Source organism: Xiphophorus couchianus, chromosome 15 (assembly GCF_001444195.1).
Source record: "Xiphophorus couchianus chromosome 15, X_couchianus-1.0, whole genome shotgun sequence".
NCBI classification, from domain to species: Eukaryota; Metazoa; Chordata; class Actinopteri; order Cyprinodontiformes; family Poeciliidae; genus Xiphophorus; species Xiphophorus couchianus.
The window spans coordinates 20,747,385-20,769,300 of NC_040242.1; the positions used below are offsets into that span (position 1 = coordinate 20,747,385).

Here is a 21,916-nt window from a genome sequence, read left to right on the forward strand (position 1 = left end):
TTAGATAGTATTCTACTAGTGAATTTGAACTGGGTGAAGATAAAACTGCCACTTGAGGAGTTTTGGGTAGAACATATTTACGGACAAAACAGTTTTTATCTTAAATATAAACTGTTTACATGATTTTTACAGTTATGGCTAAATATCCAAATCTGAATATATAGGTTTTTTTTCAGTAAAATGCCGGTTTTTTGCATCAGTATTCTCCAGCTGGTGATTAATCAATTACTTAATTAGTTGACAATTATTTCTATAATCGATTCATCATGATTAATCCGACTAATTGTTTCAGCTCTACAGCTCAACCGTGCTTTTTTGTGGCAACATGAGAAATCAAGAAAAGGGAGGATCGTAAGCACAAAAAATGAGTGGGGGAAAAAATCCAAACAAGTTCCGATTAACGTAGAACGCTGGTGTGAGTTGAATTGTGAGTGTGGTGCTGAGAGAAAAATGTTTTGTTGAAACAATATAGAAACAGAGCAACTCAATTTTGTGAATTCAAACATTGGCTATTTGTAGTGTGTATGATAATGTGGATGATCAAAATATGCAAAACTAGTAATTATGTTGAAATTAATAACCATACAGACTATGGTTACATACTGTATGTGCCTAGTTGGTTAAAAGGTGAAATTATAAAATATAAAACAAGGATCATGCAGCTCAGCAAGATTTATCTGTTTGGCTTCAGTTTATAGACAGATTATTTTTTTTACAATCATTCATGAACACAATATTTAGTTTAATCTTTTGTCAATAGAAGATAATGACTAATGTTAGAAGCACAATATCTGTAGCTACATTTATTACATGACGTATGTTTAATGTGCTAGAAAAGGAAGAAGCTCTTAAAATTATAACTGTTGCAAGCAAAACTCCTGTCCAACAAGAAATGCACTGCGTGTCGTGTTTTACATGTCAAAAGCCGCACAGAAACCCCCAACAGTGAGTCAAGAGCTGAACTGCTTTTTCTCCAGTATGCCACGTGACAAGAGCGCCCGTTTTCATTGGTCCGCCCCTGTTTCGTGTTTATTTCCGGAAGTGAGTTAGTTGTCACTGTCAGACTTTCCAGGCAACCAAATCGCTAACCTACGGCCACGCATTGACAGGTAAACAGTCGAAGTTCAGCTACATTCAGACCAGTTGGTGTATATTTATAAAGCCATCTGATAACTCTGTGTTTGCCCTACTGAACTATTCCTGCTTGCGGCTGTACATTTAGCCAGTTAGCCAGTTAGCTGTGGTTGCTCTCTGTTAGCTGACGTCATGGACTTTTGTCTTTATGTAGTAGGCAAAATAACATATTTAGTCGCAGTCCACGACTGGGACAATAGTGTGGGTCTTCCTGCGATTTGAAGTATGTTTGAACTGACGTGAAAGGCGTTTTATCAGAATGCTAACACGGTGAGATGGAGCCACGACGTCGTAAAAGTGACGTAGGAACCCTTCTCATTCGCTTACAAATGTCGCGTGTTGGAGAAATAATCATTGAGACGAGCTGTTTACGAGCTAGTCTCTATCCTAGACACACAGCAAGCGTGTCGGTGTCATTAACCTGTTGTCACTGTGTTGTAGCCTTCCCTCTGCAGGTGTGCCCCTTTCCACATAATGGCCCATTGGTTTCACAGAAACCCGCTGAAGGCAACAGCGCCGGTGTCCTTTAACTTCTATGGAGTGGCAGGGAGCCCGGCTGCCAACAAGATATGCAAGTAAGTCTAATGTTCACCAGCTGAAACAGCAACGTCATCACCGAACATGTTCCTCTGGCTGGTTACTGTTAGACTTAATATTCAACACTCTGGGGTTGATTTGATTATACATGTGGGCTGACCACCTCAATGTGGCAGCACACTCAATATGGACGTAAAATACTACAGAAAACGGAAAGATACACAGACATAACAGTAAGATTTCTACCAGGTTAAAAAAGCAAAAACAAAAACGACAAAAAGATGCAAGTGTTTATCAGTTCACTGTAATAATTGTTAGTGGTGGGACATCAATTCAAAAATATTAAAGGGAATAATTGTACAAACGTAGCACCTCAATCAAAAAAAAAAAAAGATGAAGAAAGGTTACAAAAGAACAAATCAGAACTAATGGAACAGCTATTAAGAGCACCACAATTCTAGAAATATAAATGGAAACATTAGGGAACATTTAGCAATAAACAAGATGTATTTCAAGCAGGAGAAAAGTGACAGGTATAAGTGTTCAACAGGGTTTGATTGGTGTCAAATTGAAATGGTTTGTCGACTCGGTTCCCAGGCTGTATCGGCCCATGTTGGGGCTGCACAACATGTTCTGGACGTGTCATCACCACAGTTTTAAAGCTACCGTGTGTAACTTTGAGATAAAATTATGTACATTTTACATATTTGTTGAAACTATCACCATGTTGTTACAGTATGGTATGAGACGGACAGACTCCCACTACTAACTAGAAACAACCAGTCAGAGCCAGGAGCCGGGTCTTAGTGCTGACAATTACAATCTTGTGTGGCGCTGCTCATTCCTTGTCCCTTTCTCTGTTTGGTCTCTGCTAAGCTGCAGTTTTTTCCTGTCACCAAAGTCTATCATGAATGTCGCGTGTTATCATCATTACAAGGTAACACAGCCACCTTTGACAGCGGATAATCAATTTTTATGTTGCAGTAAGTTGTTTCTTTGCCATTAGCACATTTAGCAGCGAGTACACAAGGATGAATATCAGCGCTAAGACCCTCCTCTTGGCTCTGATTGGTTGGTTTTGGTTGGGAGCGGTGCATTTCTCCATATGGAAATATTAGCACCGGAAGGAGCTGGAGGAGATGAATCTTTTTCACAGATGATCTCTCTCATAACAATCTGTCAGGATATAGTAAGAATTTCAAGAAATATGTTTAAAAATATATATATATATATACACACCGTATTTTCCGCACTATAAGGCGCACCGCATTATAAGGCGCACCTTCAATGAATGGCCTATTTTAAAACTTTTTTCATATATAAGGCGCACCGCAATATAAGGCGCATAGAATAGACGCTACAGTAGAGGCTGGGGTTATGTTATGCATCCGTTAGATGGAACTGCGATAAAGGGAATGTCGACAAAATAGTCAGATAGGTCAGTCAAACTTTATTAATAGATTACAAACCAGCGTTCTGAAAACTCCGTTCATTCCCAAAATGAACAGCTGTTGCTTCCTCCACTTCCGCACCATTGATTGTTCATGTTAAATTCTCTCGCTGCTGCTCTATGGGCTCTTTGCACCTCAGCTTAATGATGAACATCGATCCCAAGCCCCAACAAGTAAGCTGAAGAAAGGTTTTAAAATGTTCACCTCGTTATACACAGATACGAAGGTGAGTTTTACTTTCTTTAAACTTTGTAGCTAACATTAGCTTTAGCTTATGCCGGACATTTTTCTTGTAAAAATGTGCTATTTAAGTATCTAAACATCTTTCATCATTCATTAACGGACAATGTTTTTACCTTGTGTTCAAGTATATTACGTGGTTTATTGTCGTTAGTGTCAGAGACCAAGTAACGGGGATTTTACGGTTCAGGCTTTTTGCTTCTGAAGCACAACGAGCCCATAGCTTAACATTAGCTCTGGTGTCGGAGTTCTAGTTCAGCTGACTGTTCAGGTTAAGAGTTGTTGCTTTTAGAAAAATATGGCCGTGTTCCTTAAGGTTTCCGTGTTACTTCGCTTATTAGTTTTGCATGTTTCTTGTGAAGCAGGACGGCGTTCACAGCGGTTTGTACAGGCGGATCAGTAGCTCGGCTGTCTGGCTCTGGTCTGCTCTCTTGTTCCCATAAACTCGATCATTCAGGCTGAATACAGAAGTGATTCCATGGAAATAACACAGGAGGCTCCTTTACCTTCTGCTTTAGGCTGAAGAAGTTGATCCGGAGTGAAGTGAAGGCTGTAAACTTTGCTGTGCGGCGTTAGCTTTAACTGGTAGCGACGAATATTTACAAGCCACCGTCTTCTTAATTCAGGATCGTTTGGAAATCCATGAAAACTTAAAAGCCCATTATATTAGGAAGACAGCAATGTTCATAGTATTGTTTTATTTGCGTCTGAAATAAGACTTTGTCTTTTCTAGCTGTCATGGTAACTCAAAGCAAAAAAAGAGAGCCGCATTTGCGCTTGCGGTTGTGACGTCAGCGCGGCAGGTGCAAAGAGCCCATTCCCGTGTTCTACTGTGTGACTGATCGCCTTGAGCTTAAACTCTGCGTTGTAAGCGTGTCTCTTAATAGGAGCCATTTTGGGGTCTTTACACAAAACCCAGCTTGCACTGCTGGCTGCATCGGCGTCTGCTTTCCCGTTTCTTCTTCTACGGGTTTCTTCTTCTATGGGGGAAATGAAGTTGGCGTCTGCTTTCCTCCGTTTCTTCTTCTACGGGGGAAATGAAGTTGGCGTCTGCTTTCCTCCGTTTCTTCCTCTACGGGGAAAATAAAGTCGGCGTCTGCTTTCCCGTTTCTTCTTCCACGGGGGAAAATGAAGTCGGCGGCTGCTTACCGTAGTTGCGAGACCTGTTGTGGCTCAATATTGGTCCATTTATAAGGCGCACCGGATTATAAGGCGCACTGTCTGCTTTTGAGAAAATTGAAGGTTTTTAGGTGCGCCTTATAGTGCGGAAAATACGGTATATGTATATATATATATATATATATTTCTTATAAAAGTCACATATAGCAGCTTTAATGTGAGGATTTTTTAGAAGGCAACAATTGTCTACTAATGTTGCAGATTTTATGAGTTTGCATATTGCTTATCCAGCATCATTGTAGCAAATTACCAACATTATCCTCAACACTGTGGTAAACATGAGATAAGGGGACCGATCTACACCATGCCGGGCGGTTCAGAAAGGAAGTGGGAGGATCCAGATTTATACCCAAAGGGCTCAATCTGTACCGATCCTGTAAACACAGACGGCTCATTTCAGCTCTACCAGGAGCAGCTCACAGTTTCCTGTTTCTGTCTCTCATCATATCAACACGGACGCCTTCAGATGCTCCTGTGTTGCTGTTCATCAAGACTCGCAGCTTTAAAGAAACTATTACATTCACACACATTAAGCTGGATCGCAAAATAAGGAAGGCGTTTTTAATGTCCCCGTAATCCGCTCTGAAAGCACCCTTTATCACTGCCTGTTGAGGTTTTAACCAGAAATAATTTGAATAAAAAAACCCAACCACAAGTAATTGAATCCTCTTCATTTGGTGATGGAAGTCAATGGGAAAATGACAGTGAAAATTATAAATAATAGTATATAATAATAAAATAATAGTCCTAATATTTTTTGAAAGATAAATAATCTGATGTGATAAAAAAAAGTGTTGTTGATTTAACGGATGGTGTCAGTAGAAGACATCTTTTTAAAAAGTAACAACAACTTTTCCTCACTTGGAGCATAGAATATTGCTTTGTTGCCCCTCCCCTACCTGTTACTGAGCACTTCAGGTAGCTGAAAGGTGGCGATTACTTTGACTTTGCTTTTACCAAGTATAAAGATGAGATAAAATATTTCCAGTTGCAAAAAGCAGACGGTCATAGTTTGGGACCTAAAGAAGAGCCATCCATCACTTTTATTAAGTAGCACTGTTTGAAAACCACAACCGGTAAGCTAACACGCTAGCTGGAGAGCTGTTCTACATAGAAATCAATCATGTAATGCAGTTTTGTTTTAAAAAGAGTAGTGATGATGCCATCATCAGTCAAGCTGTTCTATTTTTACTTCAGGTTATCATACCATCGTGAGCCTCAGACCAGCCCAGGTCTGGTACAGCAGGTGTTTCATAACGGTGTGGAAACTGACCCATATTCTGGCGCTTCTTAGTATTTTTTGTACATTTTTAAAAATCAATTAAATTTGGTTTATTTCTATTGCACCAATTCACAACAAATGTCTTCCTGAGGCACTTTAAAAAAAAAAAAAAGTCCTTTCAATTCAGTCACAATTGATCGTAGATGTCAAACATAGAATTTCAATCGGTTATTCATTCTGAACAAAAGTCTGTTGGTATTTGAGCGACAACATCGTCAGCTGATTTCTGTCCGTGTGATGATTTTAGTGACCTGAGGACGACCAGAGCGAGGCTGCTGGAGATGTTCACCGACTCCACCTGCACCCCGGAGATCTTGAAGAACGCCTCGGATGCGTACTTCTCTCTGCTGCAAGGCAAGTGCACTCACGTCGGCCATGTTGTTTTCAGCACGTTTTTCTATAAACGGACAGTTATTGAAAGGAAATAAGCACAGAGGCCTGTTTATGCCTTTCAACGTTGCATGTTGGCTCTCTCTCTCTCTCTCTTTTTTATAAGAAACTGTAAAAATACTCTAATCGTAATTTTTGTTTCATATAGCTGTGTAACAGTATCAAACTTTGCTGCACAATAAATTGTCCAAGAAGTCATTGCCATAAACAATTATATTGTGGTTTTGAGACCATTTTCAAGCAGCTTAATGATAATGGCATAACAATGCAAGAACACATTCTGAAAGATTAATAAACTTGAAATTCTAACAAATATTTAACGCTGGACCAGGAAGACATTTTCAATATCCAAAATAAGTAAATAAATAAAGAAAGCAACAGAAACAAGAAATAAAATGAATTATCAAGTCTTTCAAAAAAGGACTAGTTGAGACCAAAGCACCAGACTGAAGACTTTTGTCATCCATTTTTTGGTAGAAAGATAGAGCACGTAACAATAAATTGTACAAATAAAAAATTTCTATTAGCTCGTCTTAATTTATCATGTGCTTAATTGATTTACTGCTTAAAATATGATAATTTTCTTGTAGATCGTATTTATTTTATTCATATAACACCATTTCCTTACAGCAGACTATTGTCAATGTGGGTTGTTATCCTTTGCATATGAAAAGCCAGTTACTACACAACCGAAATGGCAGAGACGCAAAATTGCCAGATGCTACCCAACAAGCACCCTTGTATTTCATTCTTCAACTTGCACCTACCAAACGTCTTCAGTGTTTGTTGTGCCGTGACCAACAGGCCTCATCTCGTCCCTGGATGGAACTACACAGGAGAACAAGATGAGGTTCATCCAGAACTTTAAGTGGACCGACACTTTACAAGGAAACATCCCAAGGTATCAAACGGCATCTTTGAGGAAGCTGTGGTGGTTTTGAGGCCCCTTGTGGACAGAGTTAACCTGATCTGATTGACATAATGTTCAGATTGTTGTTTTGTAGAAATCCTAACTCCTGGTTTCTCTTTGGCCTGCTGTTAGTGCCCAGCAGGATGCCGTCTTTGAGCTGGTCTCTATGGCCTTCAATTTAGCCGTCTGGTACACCAAGTTTGCCTCAAGACTAGCTGGGAAGGAAAAGTAAGTGTCTTTGTTGCTTTTCTAGCATGTAAAAGAAACAAGTTTTTGCAACTCTGTATTATTGCTTAAGTGTTGCTTAAGCAGTCTGTTCACTAGCTGGCTACTTTATTAGGTACATCCTGTTAGTATTGCGTTAAAACCCCTTTTGCCTTCAGTAAAACACCCTATGGGTGCATTCACACTAGCCCTGTTTAGCCTGCTTTAATCAGACTCTAGTTTGTTTGTCTGGACTGTCCAGTTTGTTTGGGAAGGAACTCTCAAAAAAACTAACTCTGGTCTGCCTACAAACCTAGGTCTTGTTTTGGTTGAAGTGAACTCTGTTGCGTTTGCCTAGCGCTAGCGAATGGAAAGGTTTATAGTCTTTTACCAAAGACAAAAGAAAAATCCTCCGCCTGCTAAAATCTGACGCTGCTTCAGTTTTATTCACATTTCGTGAAGAAGGAGGTTGTGCTCAGTGTCTTCTTCAGAGGCTTTTAATTTCCTTCAGTGGTTCTTGGTGTCGCGCCACCACTACAAGGCGAGGGGGGAACAGGTTTGTTTGACACAGTTCAGTGTGAAAACACATCACAGTGGGTGAAAACGGAACAAACGTTCCAACTTTGTTCCCCAGTCAAAGTCATTCTACCAGATTATCAGGCGGGAAAACACCCCAAGTCTTCATGACATTCAGACAATAAAGTTTTTGAAGTACAGATAAGGTTATTCTCATATCCAAAACACCATTTTATTTTTGTGGCATCTACTATTACCCTGATGGTGCAAGTAGTAAGCGACAACTACCGGATGGATGATAAAGCACCAAAGTGTGAGAAGAAAATATCCCCCACATCCTTCGACCGCCATCACTATCTGAATCATTGATACAAAGCAGAATGGATCTGTGTTCTCATGTTTTTAACACTAGATTCTGACTAACTGAATGTTGCAGCTGAAATCCAGACTGGTCGGACCAGACGATGTTTATCCAAGCTAACTAACATTGTCCAGTTCTGGTGTTTTGAGGGAAGTGTGGCCTGTGTTTAATTTTCTGAGCTGACAGAAATGGAACCTGGTGAGCGGTCTCCTGCTGCTGTAGCCTGTGTGTTTCAAATTTCAACTAGTGGTATGTTTTTGAGATCAGTTGAATGGTCTTTCATCCATATCTAGTTTGTACTTCAGGAAGTTATCTAAATGCTTGAATGCACTGAGTTGATGCGGGGTTATTTACTAATTCAGCGTTTTATGTTAATAACCAATTGAACTGATGTACCTAATAAAGTGGCCAGTGAGTGGATCTATGCAGTAAAACTGTTGTCGCTGATTGTTTTTGTTTTTTAGTGGAAAAAATGCAAACAGAACTTCACACAAGGGGAAAAAAATGGATATGCTACTGTTAAAAAGTTTGAAATTAATTATTGATGAACAAAATGTTGTTTCTGACTTAAACCTGTGAGATTAGCAATAAACTGCCTGGGTTGTGTTTTTGTTGACTGTTTTGAGCTGACAGTTTGTTCCCCTAGTCACCCAAATATGCCAACTGACCACACAGAAAATGACGAGGATATTCTTGTAGCATACTGACGGCCATGTTTGCCTCTCTAAAAGCATAACAGAGCCCGAAGCCAAGGACGTTCACAAGAGCCTGAAGGTTGCTGCTGGAATCTTCAAAACTCTCAAGGTGAAGCGGCTGCACCGCGAGTTTAAACTTCCAACATTTGGCTGCTAGATCTCGGCACCAAGTCTGCATATTTCTGAAAGCGGACACGTGACAGATCAATGAGCTGTAAATTAAAAATAAAAAAAAAGTTTTTGTATCTCTCCCATAGGAGGTCCACGTTCCCCGCCTCATCACCCCGGCTGAAAAGGGCCGAGACCTGGAGCCCAGAGTGATGGACGCGTATATCATCCAGTGCCAAGCCGAGGCACAGGAAGGTACCGTTGGACTAAATCACCAGGGAGATAAAAAGCCTGACCTTTAATTACTTGGACTGCATCTCAAACTTGATAACACAATGTTTCTTTAACAACAAATAAAACTTAATCTTATCTGTCTGACCATAAAATAAAAAACAACTATAGTACTTAAGTGTGTGAGAGGGTGAAAGAAGTGAATGCCGTTAGTTTTTAGTCACATCTCGTTTAATTCCAACATTTTACTCTTCTCTATTTAATTTTTTTTTAATATGTAAGTTTTTAGTGTTGTGCTGAATCATTTTAAACAGAACTGACTTTTAAAAATCTAACATTCAGTTAAATTTTTCCAGTGACGATTGCCAGAGCCATTGAGCTGAAGCACAACGCCTCCCTGATTGCAGCTTTGGCTTTTGAGACGGCGAACTTCTATCAGAAAGCTGGTCAGTGTTTTTATACCAGCAGGTAAAAACAACAAACAAACAAAAAAACTGCATATTTAAAACGAGACATCAGCACCTCGGAAGGGTTTTAAGTTCATTTTCCTTGCGCTTTGCAAAAACACAAAGTCTTACCAAGTCTTATTTAGTTAAAATATCTTAGCACACTTGAAATACGAAAACGTTAATTTAAAAGTAACATTTTAGCAACTTATATAAACTTGTTTTAAGTCAGTAATTTGTCAATATACTGTAGATTAAAAAATTACAGATTCTTTCACATATTAGGTAAGTTGCCTGCCCACTCGGTGATATCTGCACATCTGGCACGTGTGGTTGCCAATAGTAACCCCACTGTTGATAACTTGGCAACTTTGTCGCTGTATTTTGCAACCTTTTAGACAGAAAAAAAAACAAAAAAATGGCAATATGGCATTTTACACGGCCATATTGTTTGGTAGTGTAAAATGTTTCTAACATTTGATCCTGTGGGTTTATTGTTACTCTGATAGTTTTGTGGTAAAACCTTGTTTTTATCTGCTGGTGCAGACCACACGCTGAACACCCTGGAGCCGGAGTGCAGCAGCAAGTGGAGGAAGTATCTGCAGCTGAAGCAGTACTTCTACATGGCTTATGTAAGCTGACACACATTTGCAGCTTCGCTTTGGATGGGAACAAAAAACAAAAGCAAAACACGTTTAACCATGAAAGGTCCCAACGGTTTCTGCTTTCCTTTGCAGGCGTTCTGCTACCACGGCCAGACGCTGCTGGCCAGCGACAAATGTGGAGAGTCTATAAGATCCTTACAGGAGGCCGAAAAATGTACGCGCTTCTTTCGTACTGTGCTTTATTGAGAGCATACGCTGTTTGTGACCTTAGAGATGTTATACTGTAACTTTACACATGCCATCATGTGTCGGTGAGCTGCATGTTGCGGCGTTTCCTCTCCACTTGAGTCAGAACGAATGACTGCCAGTGATGCCACAGGTGCTTCCTGTGTGTTTGCTTCTTGTTTCCTGCCTCTGTGTATTTAAAGGGGCAGTATTATGTATTTTCCAGGCACATGGCACCATTTGATAGCTAAATTAAGTAACTGTTACCGTCTGTTGCTATATTTATCAAATTTGACTTCAAAGATATTTGACTTCATAATCTAAAACCTTGTAAATGGGCCGCTGTTGCTTTAAGAACTCCTGCTCTTTTTGAAAGTCCGCCTTCAGGAACTCGTCACAACACGACTCCTTTATGAACCCTTTAAAAATGTTTTTCATCAACTTTATTTATAAAGCACACTGCTGATACAAAGCTGTGTGCTTTGACTTATTTATTTCATAAATAAGATAAAATAATTTTTTATCTTGTTTATCAGTAATAAATAAGATAAAAGAAATGATAAAAATAGAGGAACAAAGCGAAGCACACAATAATGAGTTAAAAACTAAATTCCAAACACAATAAAACAATACAACTAATCAGATATAATCAATACCAATAAAGATGAAGTAAAATCAAGGCTCAGATGAGTTGAAAGCCAATGAATAAAAGTAAGTTTTCAGACGGGTTTTAAAAATGGACAGTGAAGGAGCTTTCACTGAGAAGTAGCTCCTATAATGAGCTCAGCAGAGAGGTAGTTCCACAAGGAGTTTGATAATTGCTGCCTCTAGTCTGAAGGAGCTGAGCGGGGAGTCAGAGGGGAGGGCTTAAGCTCTGAAACCGCCTCGAAATTCGTGCTAGGTCCAGCCAGATGTTTTGCACAGCCGAATGGTTGCCATGGGAGACTAAAGGACATGCATGAAAGAATCAAGGCGACACTCCAGATATGTTTTTCTAGAGGGAATAAAACATTTCCATCATACTGCCCTGTTATGTACACATCCAGTCATGAGTTGTGAGAGGTCTTTTCCTCCCCGACAACGCTGTGCTCCCTGTATGTTGTGGGTTTTAACACAGTGTGTGTTCAGGTTACTCCCGTGCGGAGGCACTGTGTAAAGAGTACCGTCAGACCAAAGGGCCCGGCACCACGGCCAAGCCGTCAGAGCAGCTGTTCTTCCTCAAGCTGGGCGCGCTCATTAAAACCACGCTGGAGAAGTGCCAGAGAGAGAACGGCTTCATGTGAGTCACACACACACACACACACACCTGCGCGCACATTTTACTGCTGACTCAGCTGCAGTGCTCTCTGGTGGTTTGTCGTTGAAACACCTCTGTCTGACATGAACCAGAGAACCCTGTTACATTTTGAGTTTGAGTTTATTAAATGTAGCACAATAAAAGAATAAAAAGTTATATACAAAGAAACAGAATTTCAAACAAAAGAACAGCAATGTATATTTACACGTTCAAAGGAGTGGATAGAAATATCAACTTCTTTTTACACTCATCCCTCTTACATCAGTAGCATTGTCCATCAAATCATTCAATTATATACTGCTCAAAAAAATAAAGGGAACACTTAAACAACACAATATAACTCCAAGTAAATCAAACTTCTGTGAAATCAAACTGTCCACTTAGGAAGCAACATTGATTGACAATCAATTTCACCTGCTGTTGTGCAAATGGAACTTTGTACAGAACAAAGTATTCAATGAGAATATTTCTTTCATTCAGATCTAGGATGTGTTATTTGAGTGTTCCCTTTATTTTTTTTGAGCAGTGTATTAACTTGGGTATAATATTCTTTCTTAGTATTTGCTCATAAAAGTCTTTAAAACTTCTAAAATATCTTCAATAGATCTTTGAAGACATTGGAAAACACAATGTTAGTGTTTTAACAATTGTTGCTGTGGATACTCTTGGTCATAACTGCACTGTCACAGCAGCTGATTGAACGTTAGTCAGTTTTACAGTAGCAAGCAGCTGAGAAGAATGTGAGATGTGAGCTGAGAAGTCCTCCTGTTTTTTTTTGTTTATTTAATGTTCTTCCGGATGTTGTCCCACAGATACTTCCATAAGGTTCCTGCTGAGCCTCCCCAGCTGGAGCTGAAGGCCAGCTACGGTCTGGCGGAGCCGGTCCCCTTCGAGCTGCCGCCCCTCAGTGAGCAGTGCACTCCTGAGGTCTACGCCACCTTCGACCTCACCAAGGGAGCCAAAAATGACAAGGTGTGCCGTCGGTTTATGAATCCATGCAGTAATCTACTAATACTGGTCTATAAAAGCCTCGCTAGTGTTTTTGTTCCAACATCATTAGAACTCTTTAGTCTTGAAAGGTGCAGTAGGAAACGTTTGTAAAAAAAGAAAAATATATATACTTTGTATATTTGTTGAAACTCTTATCACTATGTTCTGAGAGTAGATGAGACAGATAATTTGTGAAAAAATCATGCTCCTGTGTCGTTGCCATGTCGTCCTACTGCCATCCGCAGAAATGTACAGCTCGGTCAGAAACAACCAATCAGAGCCAAAAGGAGGGTATTAGCGCTGACAATCATCCTCGTGTACATGCTTTTCATCCCTTCCTCTGTGCTTTTTATTATTTATTTAACCTTTATTTAACCAGGTAAGTTGATTGAGAACAAATTCCCATTTTCAACATCTTTCTGCTACGCTACAGCTGGTTTCACACAACGGAGTCTGTCATGAATAGCTAAGGGTAGTTAGCATAGCCACTGATGATGGCAGAAGTTTCTCCGCCATTAGCAAATTAAGGAGTGTGTACATGAGTATGATTGACAGTGTTAAGATCCTCTTTGCTCTGATTGGTAGTGGTGTATTTCTGCAGATGGCAGGGAGTATTTCACATATTGTCCGTCTCACATTACGCTGTCATGACATTAACAGCTTTGAGAAATATGTACAAAACACATCTTTGTAAAATTTTATACTGCAGCTTCAAGTCACGTTATGCTAATACGGCTTGATTCAGACATGCTAAACAGCTTTTATTAAAAGCTGACCTCATACAGTGTTCATGTCTTACTGTGCTCTACTGTCCCACCAGGCCAAGCCCAAGGAAGAGGAGGTGAAGCCGGTGAAGGAGCCTGATTTGAAGCCCCAGAAGGACACAGGCTGTGTTCTCTCCTAGAGCCTCCATCTTTGCATCAACCATGCTGAAGAAACATCGTTTATAAAGACAGCATCTGTTTATCTTCCTCCATCGACTTTTTCCCCCCCCACTATTAATCCATGGTATTTTACATTCATGCTGAAACATGTTCTTTATATTTGGATGTGATCCACTACCAGAACAATCTGACTCGTGTAAAATCTGCTCCAGACGGTATGATAGGCAGGCCCACAATGTGCGTGTGCTGAAACCTGCAAAAGATGGCAAGTTGAAGCACTAGTCCAAGAAAAAGAAAAGAATAGAAAGCCCATCCCATCTGATGTTCCTCTGGAGTTAAATTGAAGACATGCAGCAAGTGTGTTTACCGTGTGTGTTGTCGAACGGGAATATTGTGGCTTGTTTTGGGATAAGAACTTTTACCATACGCAGTTCACTCTACCCAAGACAGTAAATTCTCCAAAACCGGTTAATAGGAGACAGATGGGTGGACCAAACCATCCTGACCTATGAGCTGCAGGAGGAGAAACAAGTTTTATGTGTTCGGTTCTGTAACACAATCCAGAATTTCAACCCGAAGAAAAGCACTTATTGCACTCCAACTATGAAACGTTTGTTTGGAATATTCATCACTACAGGTATAACTTATCCCGACTGAGGAAAAGCATACGTACAATCCTTCAGAGTACTACCTGAATACAGAGTATCTGAGCTGAGAGGTTTTCCCACTATCACATTATTCAATCATTTATAATGACAAGAAATCCAAGAGACACCGGACTGTGTGTATTGATGGTGAATTTACTTTGTTTTAGCTGTAGCTGTTGATGATTTATTTGATTTAGATCACATGTATTGTGGTTTCTCTTTTTTGTATGTGACATTAAGCTGTTTTCTACATGTACTGTTCCTTTAAGGAGACCCTACTATTGCTGGATATGGCTAAATATTACATTGAGGTGACAAAACTCAGACACACACGTGAGCCTGTTTGATATGTTTTGGTTCTCGAACATTATAGGAGACAATCTAACACTTAGTATAGAGTTCAGTGCAGCTGGAAGGCAATGTTTCTGATGGATATTAGAACTCGGCATACAATGCTAACCATGCAACCTTCTCAGTAGCTGTTGTTTATAGTAGGCACCTTGTTCTGTAGGTTTGAACTGAGCGGCGATGGTCTGTTGTTGATATCACCGTATTAAACAGTCGGCAACATCTTCTATTCAACTATACCTACAGTTTAAAGTCCTTGTAGAGAGAGATGTAAAAGAATATACGCAGCAATCTCAGAGTTCTCCCTACGCACGGCTAGCTTAAAAGAGGTTACTATAAGAACAACTAGAAAAGTATCCAGAATTGTTCAACCTCCAGCTTTCTAATGTAAGGAACACCTAAAGCCAGTAAAAATATCAATTCAAGTTATATGACAAGTCAAAAATAAACAGTGACACTGAACCCATCACTCTTTCTAAAACTAGCTAGCATGCTAACAGAAGCACGTACTGTTAGAGCAGATCAACGTCGATGCCCTGCAATAAGCAAACTACTACTAATTTATTTGGGTTGTGTGTTTTCTATAATTTTCCTTCCGGCTGTGTTTCAAAATACTACAAAGTGTTGGCGGCAACAATATGGCAATGTAGAATGGGGGGAATTTTTTCGAAGCAGGAGGAAAAATTGTTTTAACTCAAATCGGTTGTCATGTTATGCTACCTTTTTTTCTTTGAAAATGTAACTTTGTAAATGTGAATGCCACAAAGACATGGTATGTTTTAGACTGGGTCATCATGTAGTCCTGAGTGTCTCTAAGAGACAGAAGCAGCAGAATCTGCCTCCGCAGTAGTTTTAGATCTTCCTGCAGAGCAGCTTCACCGGAGTCGCCGCCGCTGTCCGACCTCTGCCCGACCTCTGCCCGCTTTGACAATGAAATCTAAATCAGTAAGTTAGAAACCGCTGGAAACTTGTATAGACTGTATAAAGCTGCTTCCATGCATCAACCTAACCCACCCTGTTGTATTCATAGCACATTGGAACCTCTCTACTCAGCAGATTTTAAAGTTGAGCTGGTTTAGACATGTAGTTCGTTGCACTTGGAGCACCGGATTTAGCTTCTTGAGGTGCCGCAGGCGTCGGCCCGGTGCTAATTGTGCGCATCCATTCTTCATGAGGGCGCCACACCGCTGCTGAAGTGTGAACACCTTCCTTTTCTTCCTCTTCCTCCTCCTCATGTGGTGTCCTTCATGTAAAATGTAACCCATGTGGTATTAAATCAGTCAGAAAAGTTGCCGTCTGTAACGTGTTGTCATTGCACATCTTAGTGCAGTCTTAATGTAAGTTTTGTTCATAATTATATTGGTTGAGATATTTTATGACATTTAAATGGATATTAAAGTGATGGTATAATATTACGCAATAGTACAGTAAAGTAGTAGTAGTTCTGAAAATGCTACCTGGATTTACTTTCCGACCCCCACTGTAGTGTGCACTATTATAGTATGTTTCTAATAGATTTATTTCTCAGTTGCATCCAAGTGGTTAATTTTATTTATTTATTTCAAACTGGTTTTTAAAAGCAAGAAAACAAGTAGTCAATAGTAGGACGACAAGAGAAAAATAGTTTACCGCTACTTTCCTGTTTGAAAAAGAAAAGGAAGAAGCGAACTACTCACTGCTTCCTATAGAAGTGAGTGAACTACACTATATTGTACATTCAGAGCAGAGAAAAACAAGGTTGTGATCTGATTTGCCCTGCAGAGGTCTTGGTTGGAGCTGTAAGAATCCTTCACATTTGAGTTAATATCCAATGTATTGTTTTCTCTGCTGACAAACTGTTGAGACGTCGGCAGCATAGCGGAGAGTGAGGCATGAATAAAATCATCAGATATCTGCCACAAATGTGTCTGGATCTTGGCGACAATGGAACTGAAGACAACACACACTGGGCAACAGCTGACAGTGGAATGACCGATGGTTTATGTTAACAACCAAAACCTGCTCTTGTATTCTTTTATGACCCCGTGGTAAGTCCTTTTTTATGCCGTGAGGAATAAAAGAGGGTGTGACTCAAACGTAGTGTGTGAGAAAGTAGGTTTCCAACGTTTGGCAAATAGACATGACAGTAAACTCTGACATTCCTCAGCTTTAAGCCCGGCCTCCTGGGGATAAGAAGGAACTGACAGGAGGGCAGTGACGGCTCTCGTCATGAGTTAAGGTTCGCTCTGTTTGTCCTCAGGTTTCAGGACTCATCCGGTTTCCTGCAGTTGGTTTTTCTTCACAGACACTCGGCGCTGATCGATGCACTCGGTGCAGCTGTGGTATTCCACACCGCTCCATAAAGACAGGGCCTCTTATCGCCTGAAGAATGAACACAGACAGCCAGCAAGACGTGAGTCGTGTAATAAGTGACAACAACTCTTGGTGTTTCAGTTTGAAATAAAAGTTTATGCAAAAATCTCTCTAATCCGTCAGGTTTCTCCACAAGACCAGGAGACAGAGTTTGACGGTCCACCTTTGCAAAAGCAGAAGAGGATCGTCTTCTTCTCCAGCGGTGAAAGTCTGGAGCTGGAGGACTCTGAAGAAGACGAGGCAGAGGAGCAGAAGTCACACAGAACCCCAGAACCAACGGGGAGGGTGGGAATCTGTTCAGAGGACGAAATCTGTTTTGACGTCAAAAGTGGTAGATCATGTGATAGATGTGTCTTCCTTCACTCAGAACCGGCTGTCGTTCAAGAATGTTGCCATTCTAGTTGGGAGGATGTCCCTGCTGGGTATGTAGTGCCGCAAAAGTCATCAGACTAATGACAGGAAGACTAAAGGAGATGCTTTTTGTCTTTCTAAAACCAGCCTGTGATTTCCTTGGCGAGAGACTGGCCGGCGCTCTTGGGCTGAATGGAGCCAAATATCAATATGCGGTAGATCGATATTATCGTGAGCAGAAGGTAACCTGCAGCTCAGGAATATCTGAAATCTAATCAGTACGCAACGCAATTTTTTTTTGCAATAGGCCGACACACAGTAGAGCGTAGCTGTGAAGCAGTGAATCCGCATCCAGCTCATCTGATTTAATACTTTATAAAACCAAATGTTTTTAGGTCTGTCACAACCACACAGCGGTGATGATGCTGAGGATCATGTTTTCAGGATTATGTCTAGTATCTTATGTCCAGCTCCATTAACCCCATGTACTCAGATACTTTTAGACGATTTTTAAGTTATTTTACAGCATATGTAGAATATTCTTTGTATTTCAGTGCTTGCAAGTCTTTCTGACGTTCTCACAGATTACAGGTCACCATTTGGAGGACCAGGCAGAGGACACTCACCTTTCCCCTGGGCTAGAAGGGGGTCACTATGGAGCCACGGGAGGCGTAGGCAGTCCCTCCGATCCTGGCGAGAGCCGTGATGACAAACATGGACACAAACACCAAGGATGCCAAAACAGAGCCTATCAACGCGACGAGGACAGCTAGTCATAAAGCAGCAGGACTGAAAATAGAGAGGAATGTGAACACCTGATGTGCAATGTGGATTTTGGGTTGATGGTTTAATGATAGCAAATGTGTTTTGAGAGAAGCAAAGACATTGAGGAAACTGATGTAGGTGGCAGAACTGCATAAAATGCATCCCTACGGTTCTGGAGATACCAGAGGAAATGCTGCTGAGTCCAATGTTTTCTCTACATGTCAGGAGCAGAAAGAAAATATGGCACAGATTTACCCCTCCCCTCCCCAACCTATTGCTGAGTGCAGCTGGCAACAATAAGACTATTTCCACTTTTTTAATGCAGAAGAGGAAGACAAATTCATCATATGAAATTAAAAATATGAGTATGTTAACAGCTGACTGTAGGCAGGCCTGACTAATATCAATATTACTATGCACAGTGAGCATTTGAAACTTCTACTATGTTTAGCCAGATTTACTCTGTATTTTTGCATAAGTTTGTATATTTATTGATTCTTGAGAAGAGGGACAGAACATGTCTGCTGGATAAAGTACATACTTTGAATAAAATATATTCAAAATATAACTTCTTCAAATAACTGAATAAACTAACCTGGCAATGTCACCACAACAGTGTTATGTTTTCATGGTGTTTCTGAGTATTTTTTATTTTAAACATTGTAGAAGGTGGATGGTGTCTGTAAAAGCCTGGAGCAGAACTCAATACATTATCATAGTTTCAAAGAATTCTAACATAATATGTCTTGACAACTAAATATAAATATTCAAATAAATAATTTCATAAGTATCAATACATGGAGTTAAAAATCATTGTATGTGTTTTCAAATTCAATTGAAATTGTGTCCTGAGTATCAGGCATTATTGGAGGGCATCAGAAATTCTGAGGACCCCATGACCACTTCCTCATTGTTCCTTTGCTAAGAGAGGCTAATGTTGTTCTTTTGTCTTTTCTTCGTCTTTATTCCTACGTTGTTCGTCACAACCATATTGTGTCAACACCACAAGTGACAATTTACAAAATGTTGATGAGGTTTTGTGACATAAATGCTTAACTTTGGTATATTGTAAAGATTTCGAGGTGCAACATGGCCTCCTTCAGAATAACGTCATATAAATGGAGGTAGTTTCACCATCAGATTTTTGACTCCTGGTGATGGTGTTGACAAAAGAGTGCAGTTACCTCATTTTAATGTGTTTCACAGAAATGGCGTCAAGTCTTTCTTTTCAAATATGTTTCTGTTTATTTTCAACAACTTGCATAGTTTAATGGTATAAATTTAACATGACTTTATTAGTCCTTTAATATTAATAAGATGTGATTTATTTCCTGAGGGAAGTGTTTGATGAACAGTGCTCCGATTGTAGAATCGTATGTATTTCAGGCTAGATTGGCCAGAGAAAAGCTATCAGTGGAGGAGCAGAAGACAAAGAGCAGGGAGTATCAGGATAGGGTACTCCCTGCCTGAGCTGAAGGAAGAGTTTACAAAAAAAAGGAAACGATGGAGAAAGAGAGTGGAAGAGGGATAAATAAAAAATATCAATTTTCAGAAGTACAATATTATCACTATGGACAAAATCTCCCGCAGGTCACAGGCGTGTTCTACACTGGGCAGGAAAAGAGAAGGATCTGCACAATCTCAGAGTCCAAGTGTGATTTAGAAAGATTTGAATTAGTTCACAATGTATTTCAAAGAATCTTTTCCTACATCTTGTCGTGTATATTCATTTGATTAAAATCTAATTGTGGTTATTTCACATTTTCTCTTCATGCTGTACAACATTCCAGCAATTACTTCAACTTAAATGTCATTTCATGTGCAGCGTTTCCACCGTCAGCTCTCTGTCTGCTGTCACCTGGAGTTTATGTTGTTTTTTTGTTTGAAATATTCATTTTGTTTCTTAGGCATTTTGTCTGTAAAATATCTGAATTCATCAATTAAAAGAACTAAGACACCACAGACAGTAAAACTATCATTAAGAAGTTTATAAAAAATAATCTTATAATTTATTTCTGTCTGACAGTGTTGACAAAGTTCTCGGTCAGGTCCAGTAAAAATGTAATTTTCAAAAAAATGCTGCAGCTGAGAGCCTGCACCTTAACATATTTACATTCCCAAAACATTATTTTTCATATTTGAATACAGAGGGAGGATTTGAACAAACTTTGTCCTGTAAGATTAACTGTATTAGAGTAAAAATAACAAATATGCATTAAGAACCTTTGTATGACTTGAATAATGTTAAGGGTTTTTTTTAGCAGCAGTTTAGATAAAACCTGAAATTTTCTGTTTAAATGAAAGCAACTATATAAATAAATGCAGTTTTTTGTTGTTGTTTTAATATAAAACTTTTGTGTTTTTAGTCAATGTTCTCAGACCATGAGAATGTCATACCCGTATGTAAATCTTCTTCTTATATTTAGTAACTTTATTTTGTCTCTGTTAGCTCATCGTTGGTGCGACTGCTGTGAAAATAAACCTACAAGTTTACGGCTTTTCCATATCTACCTGTGATACGTGAGCGCCCTCTTGTGGCTTCCGCAGGAAATGCTCATAATTGCAATAAATAGGAGAGTACAGCCTGATGTTTTCCGTATATTTCGTAGCTTTATGTTCTCAGTAAAACCCGATGAATGTAACTGAGGACAGTGGAACGGGTAAATACTAAATTTAATCAAACCAACTAAAACTGATCAGTACTTATTTTAAGGTGACGTCCAAGCAGAAATAGAATAGAAGATCTTTGTTCCTCAGTAACCTATGCCTCCATAACGCCGAGATGAAAGGTGAAAACGTTTTATGATGCATATAGTTCATATCAAGGCAGATTGATAAACAAATCTCACTTATGAAATTTAAAGTGCAAATTTAATCATTTGTTGTCACCAATGGATCCCGACCCCATTAGGGACAAGGGTGAACAGAAAATGGATGGATGGATGGATGTCACCAATGGATTAGCAGTGTGTTGCAAAATGCGACAAAGTAGCATCTAGGTAACATCTCTGTACATGAACATCCGTGCAAGCCGTACGTAAATTACGTGGTGACGTGATGTCATTTGTTAGGACTTTGTTAGGAATGACCGTGACAGTCAGATTTTGTGCCTGCAGAGGGCGCCCTTTAACAAGCTGAACTAACAGCAGTTAATTTTGATACATGCTTTTGAAAATGTGACCGCACAATAGCTTAAAAGTTTTCTAAAAAATAGTTTTGACTTGGATGTAGATTTTCATATGACTTTCTACAAAAGTCATAAGAAGCATTACGCAAGAACAGGTGCAGGCCGTATCTTTTTATAACTGCTAACAGAACCTCTGGTTAGCGCAAATCACACGTACATTCATACAACCAAGAGGTCGAGTCCAAATAATGATTAAAGGATGGAGAGAAAAAAAGGAAAAATCAAATTTCGATTTAGGCCACAAAAAAAAAAAGTTACTGGAATGCGACGAGGATGGGATTCGAACCCACGCGTGCAGAGCACAATGGATTAGCAGTCCATCGCCTTAACCACTCGGCCACCTCGTCCTCCTGGCAACGAGTGCATAACATTGACGGTGTTGAGTATTCAGACCGCATATTACCTCTTTCTATGTTACTATATTTATTTTTTCCTGAATAAACCTGGACAAAACTCTGCATTTTGTCGTAGTTAAGCCAGATGTAGCTGGCAGGAGCGGCTAGCATGCTAGTCTACTGTGGTAATGCTAGGCTGGTCCGGAGCTGCTTTTACCTGCGTTTCGTTTGCCTCTGAAGTGAAAA

General features: G+C 39.8%; 2 protein-coding genes and 1 non-coding gene across 3 annotated transcripts; 2 read left to right on the plus strand and 1 right to left on the minus strand.

Annotated features, from left to right (window-relative positions):
• Window positions 1–999: 999 nt before the first annotated feature.
• On the plus strand, window positions 1,000–15,968 carry brox (BRO1 domain and CAAX motif containing). The gene is made up of 13 exons (XM_028039905.1): window positions 1,000–1,109; window positions 1,576–1,709; window positions 6,071–6,177; window positions 7,018–7,114; window positions 7,256–7,351; window positions 8,936–9,008; window positions 9,157–9,262; window positions 9,595–9,684; window positions 10,231–10,316; window positions 10,422–10,503; window positions 11,643–11,793; window positions 12,624–12,783; window positions 13,622–15,968. Exons 2-13 carry the CDS (start codon window positions 1,609–1,611, stop codon window positions 13,703–13,705), a joined length of 1,233 nt encoding a protein of 410 aa, XP_027895706.1. The 5' UTR covers window positions 1,000–1,109; window positions 1,576–1,608; the 3' UTR covers window positions 13,706–15,968.
• Window positions 15,969–16,875: 907 nt separating this feature from the next.
• LOC114158429 (protein FAM177A1) lies at window positions 16,876–18,472 on the plus strand. The gene is made up of 6 exons (XM_028039906.1): window positions 16,876–16,974; window positions 17,043–17,072; window positions 17,156–17,317; window positions 17,400–17,454; window positions 17,531–17,625; window positions 17,968–18,472. Exons 2-6 carry the CDS (start codon window positions 17,049–17,051, stop codon window positions 18,154–18,156), a joined length of 525 nt encoding a protein of 174 aa, XP_027895707.1. The 5' UTR covers window positions 16,876–16,974; window positions 17,043–17,048; the 3' UTR covers window positions 18,157–18,472.
• Window positions 18,473–21,600: 3,128 nt separating this feature from the next.
• On the minus strand, window positions 21,601–21,682 carry trnas-gcu (transfer RNA serine (anticodon GCU)). The gene has a single exon. It is a non-coding gene; the product is annotated as a tRNA-Ser (tRNA).
• Between the last annotated feature and the right edge of the window lie 234 nt (window positions 21,683–21,916).

What these genes read in the sequence shown, in the direction of transcription:
- brox (XM_028039905.1), top strand. Translation starts at nt 1,609, where the DNA reads ATGGCCCATTGGTTTCACAGAAACCCGCTGAAGGCAACAGCGCCGGTG. An exon ending in GCTGCCAACAAGATATGCAA is followed by an intron (nt 1,710 to 6,070) that starts GTAAGTCTAATG and finishes TGATGATTTTAG; the next exon opens with TGACCTGAGGACGACCAGAG. An exon ending in CAGAGAGAGAACGGCTTCAT is followed by an intron (nt 11,794 to 12,623) that starts GTGAGTCACACA and finishes GTTGTCCCACAG; the next exon opens with ATACTTCCATAAGGTTCCTG.
- LOC114158429 (XM_028039906.1), top strand. Translation starts at nt 17,049, where the DNA reads ATGAACACAGACAGCCAGCAAGAC. An exon ending in ACACAGACAGCCAGCAAGAC is followed by an intron (nt 17,073 to 17,155) that starts GTGAGTCGTGTA and finishes CTAATCCGTCAG; the next exon opens with GTTTCTCCACAAGACCAGGA. An exon ending in TGGGAGGATGTCCCTGCTGG is followed by an intron (nt 17,455 to 17,530) that starts GTATGTAGTGCC and finishes TTCTAAAACCAG; the next exon opens with CCTGTGATTTCCTTGGCGAG.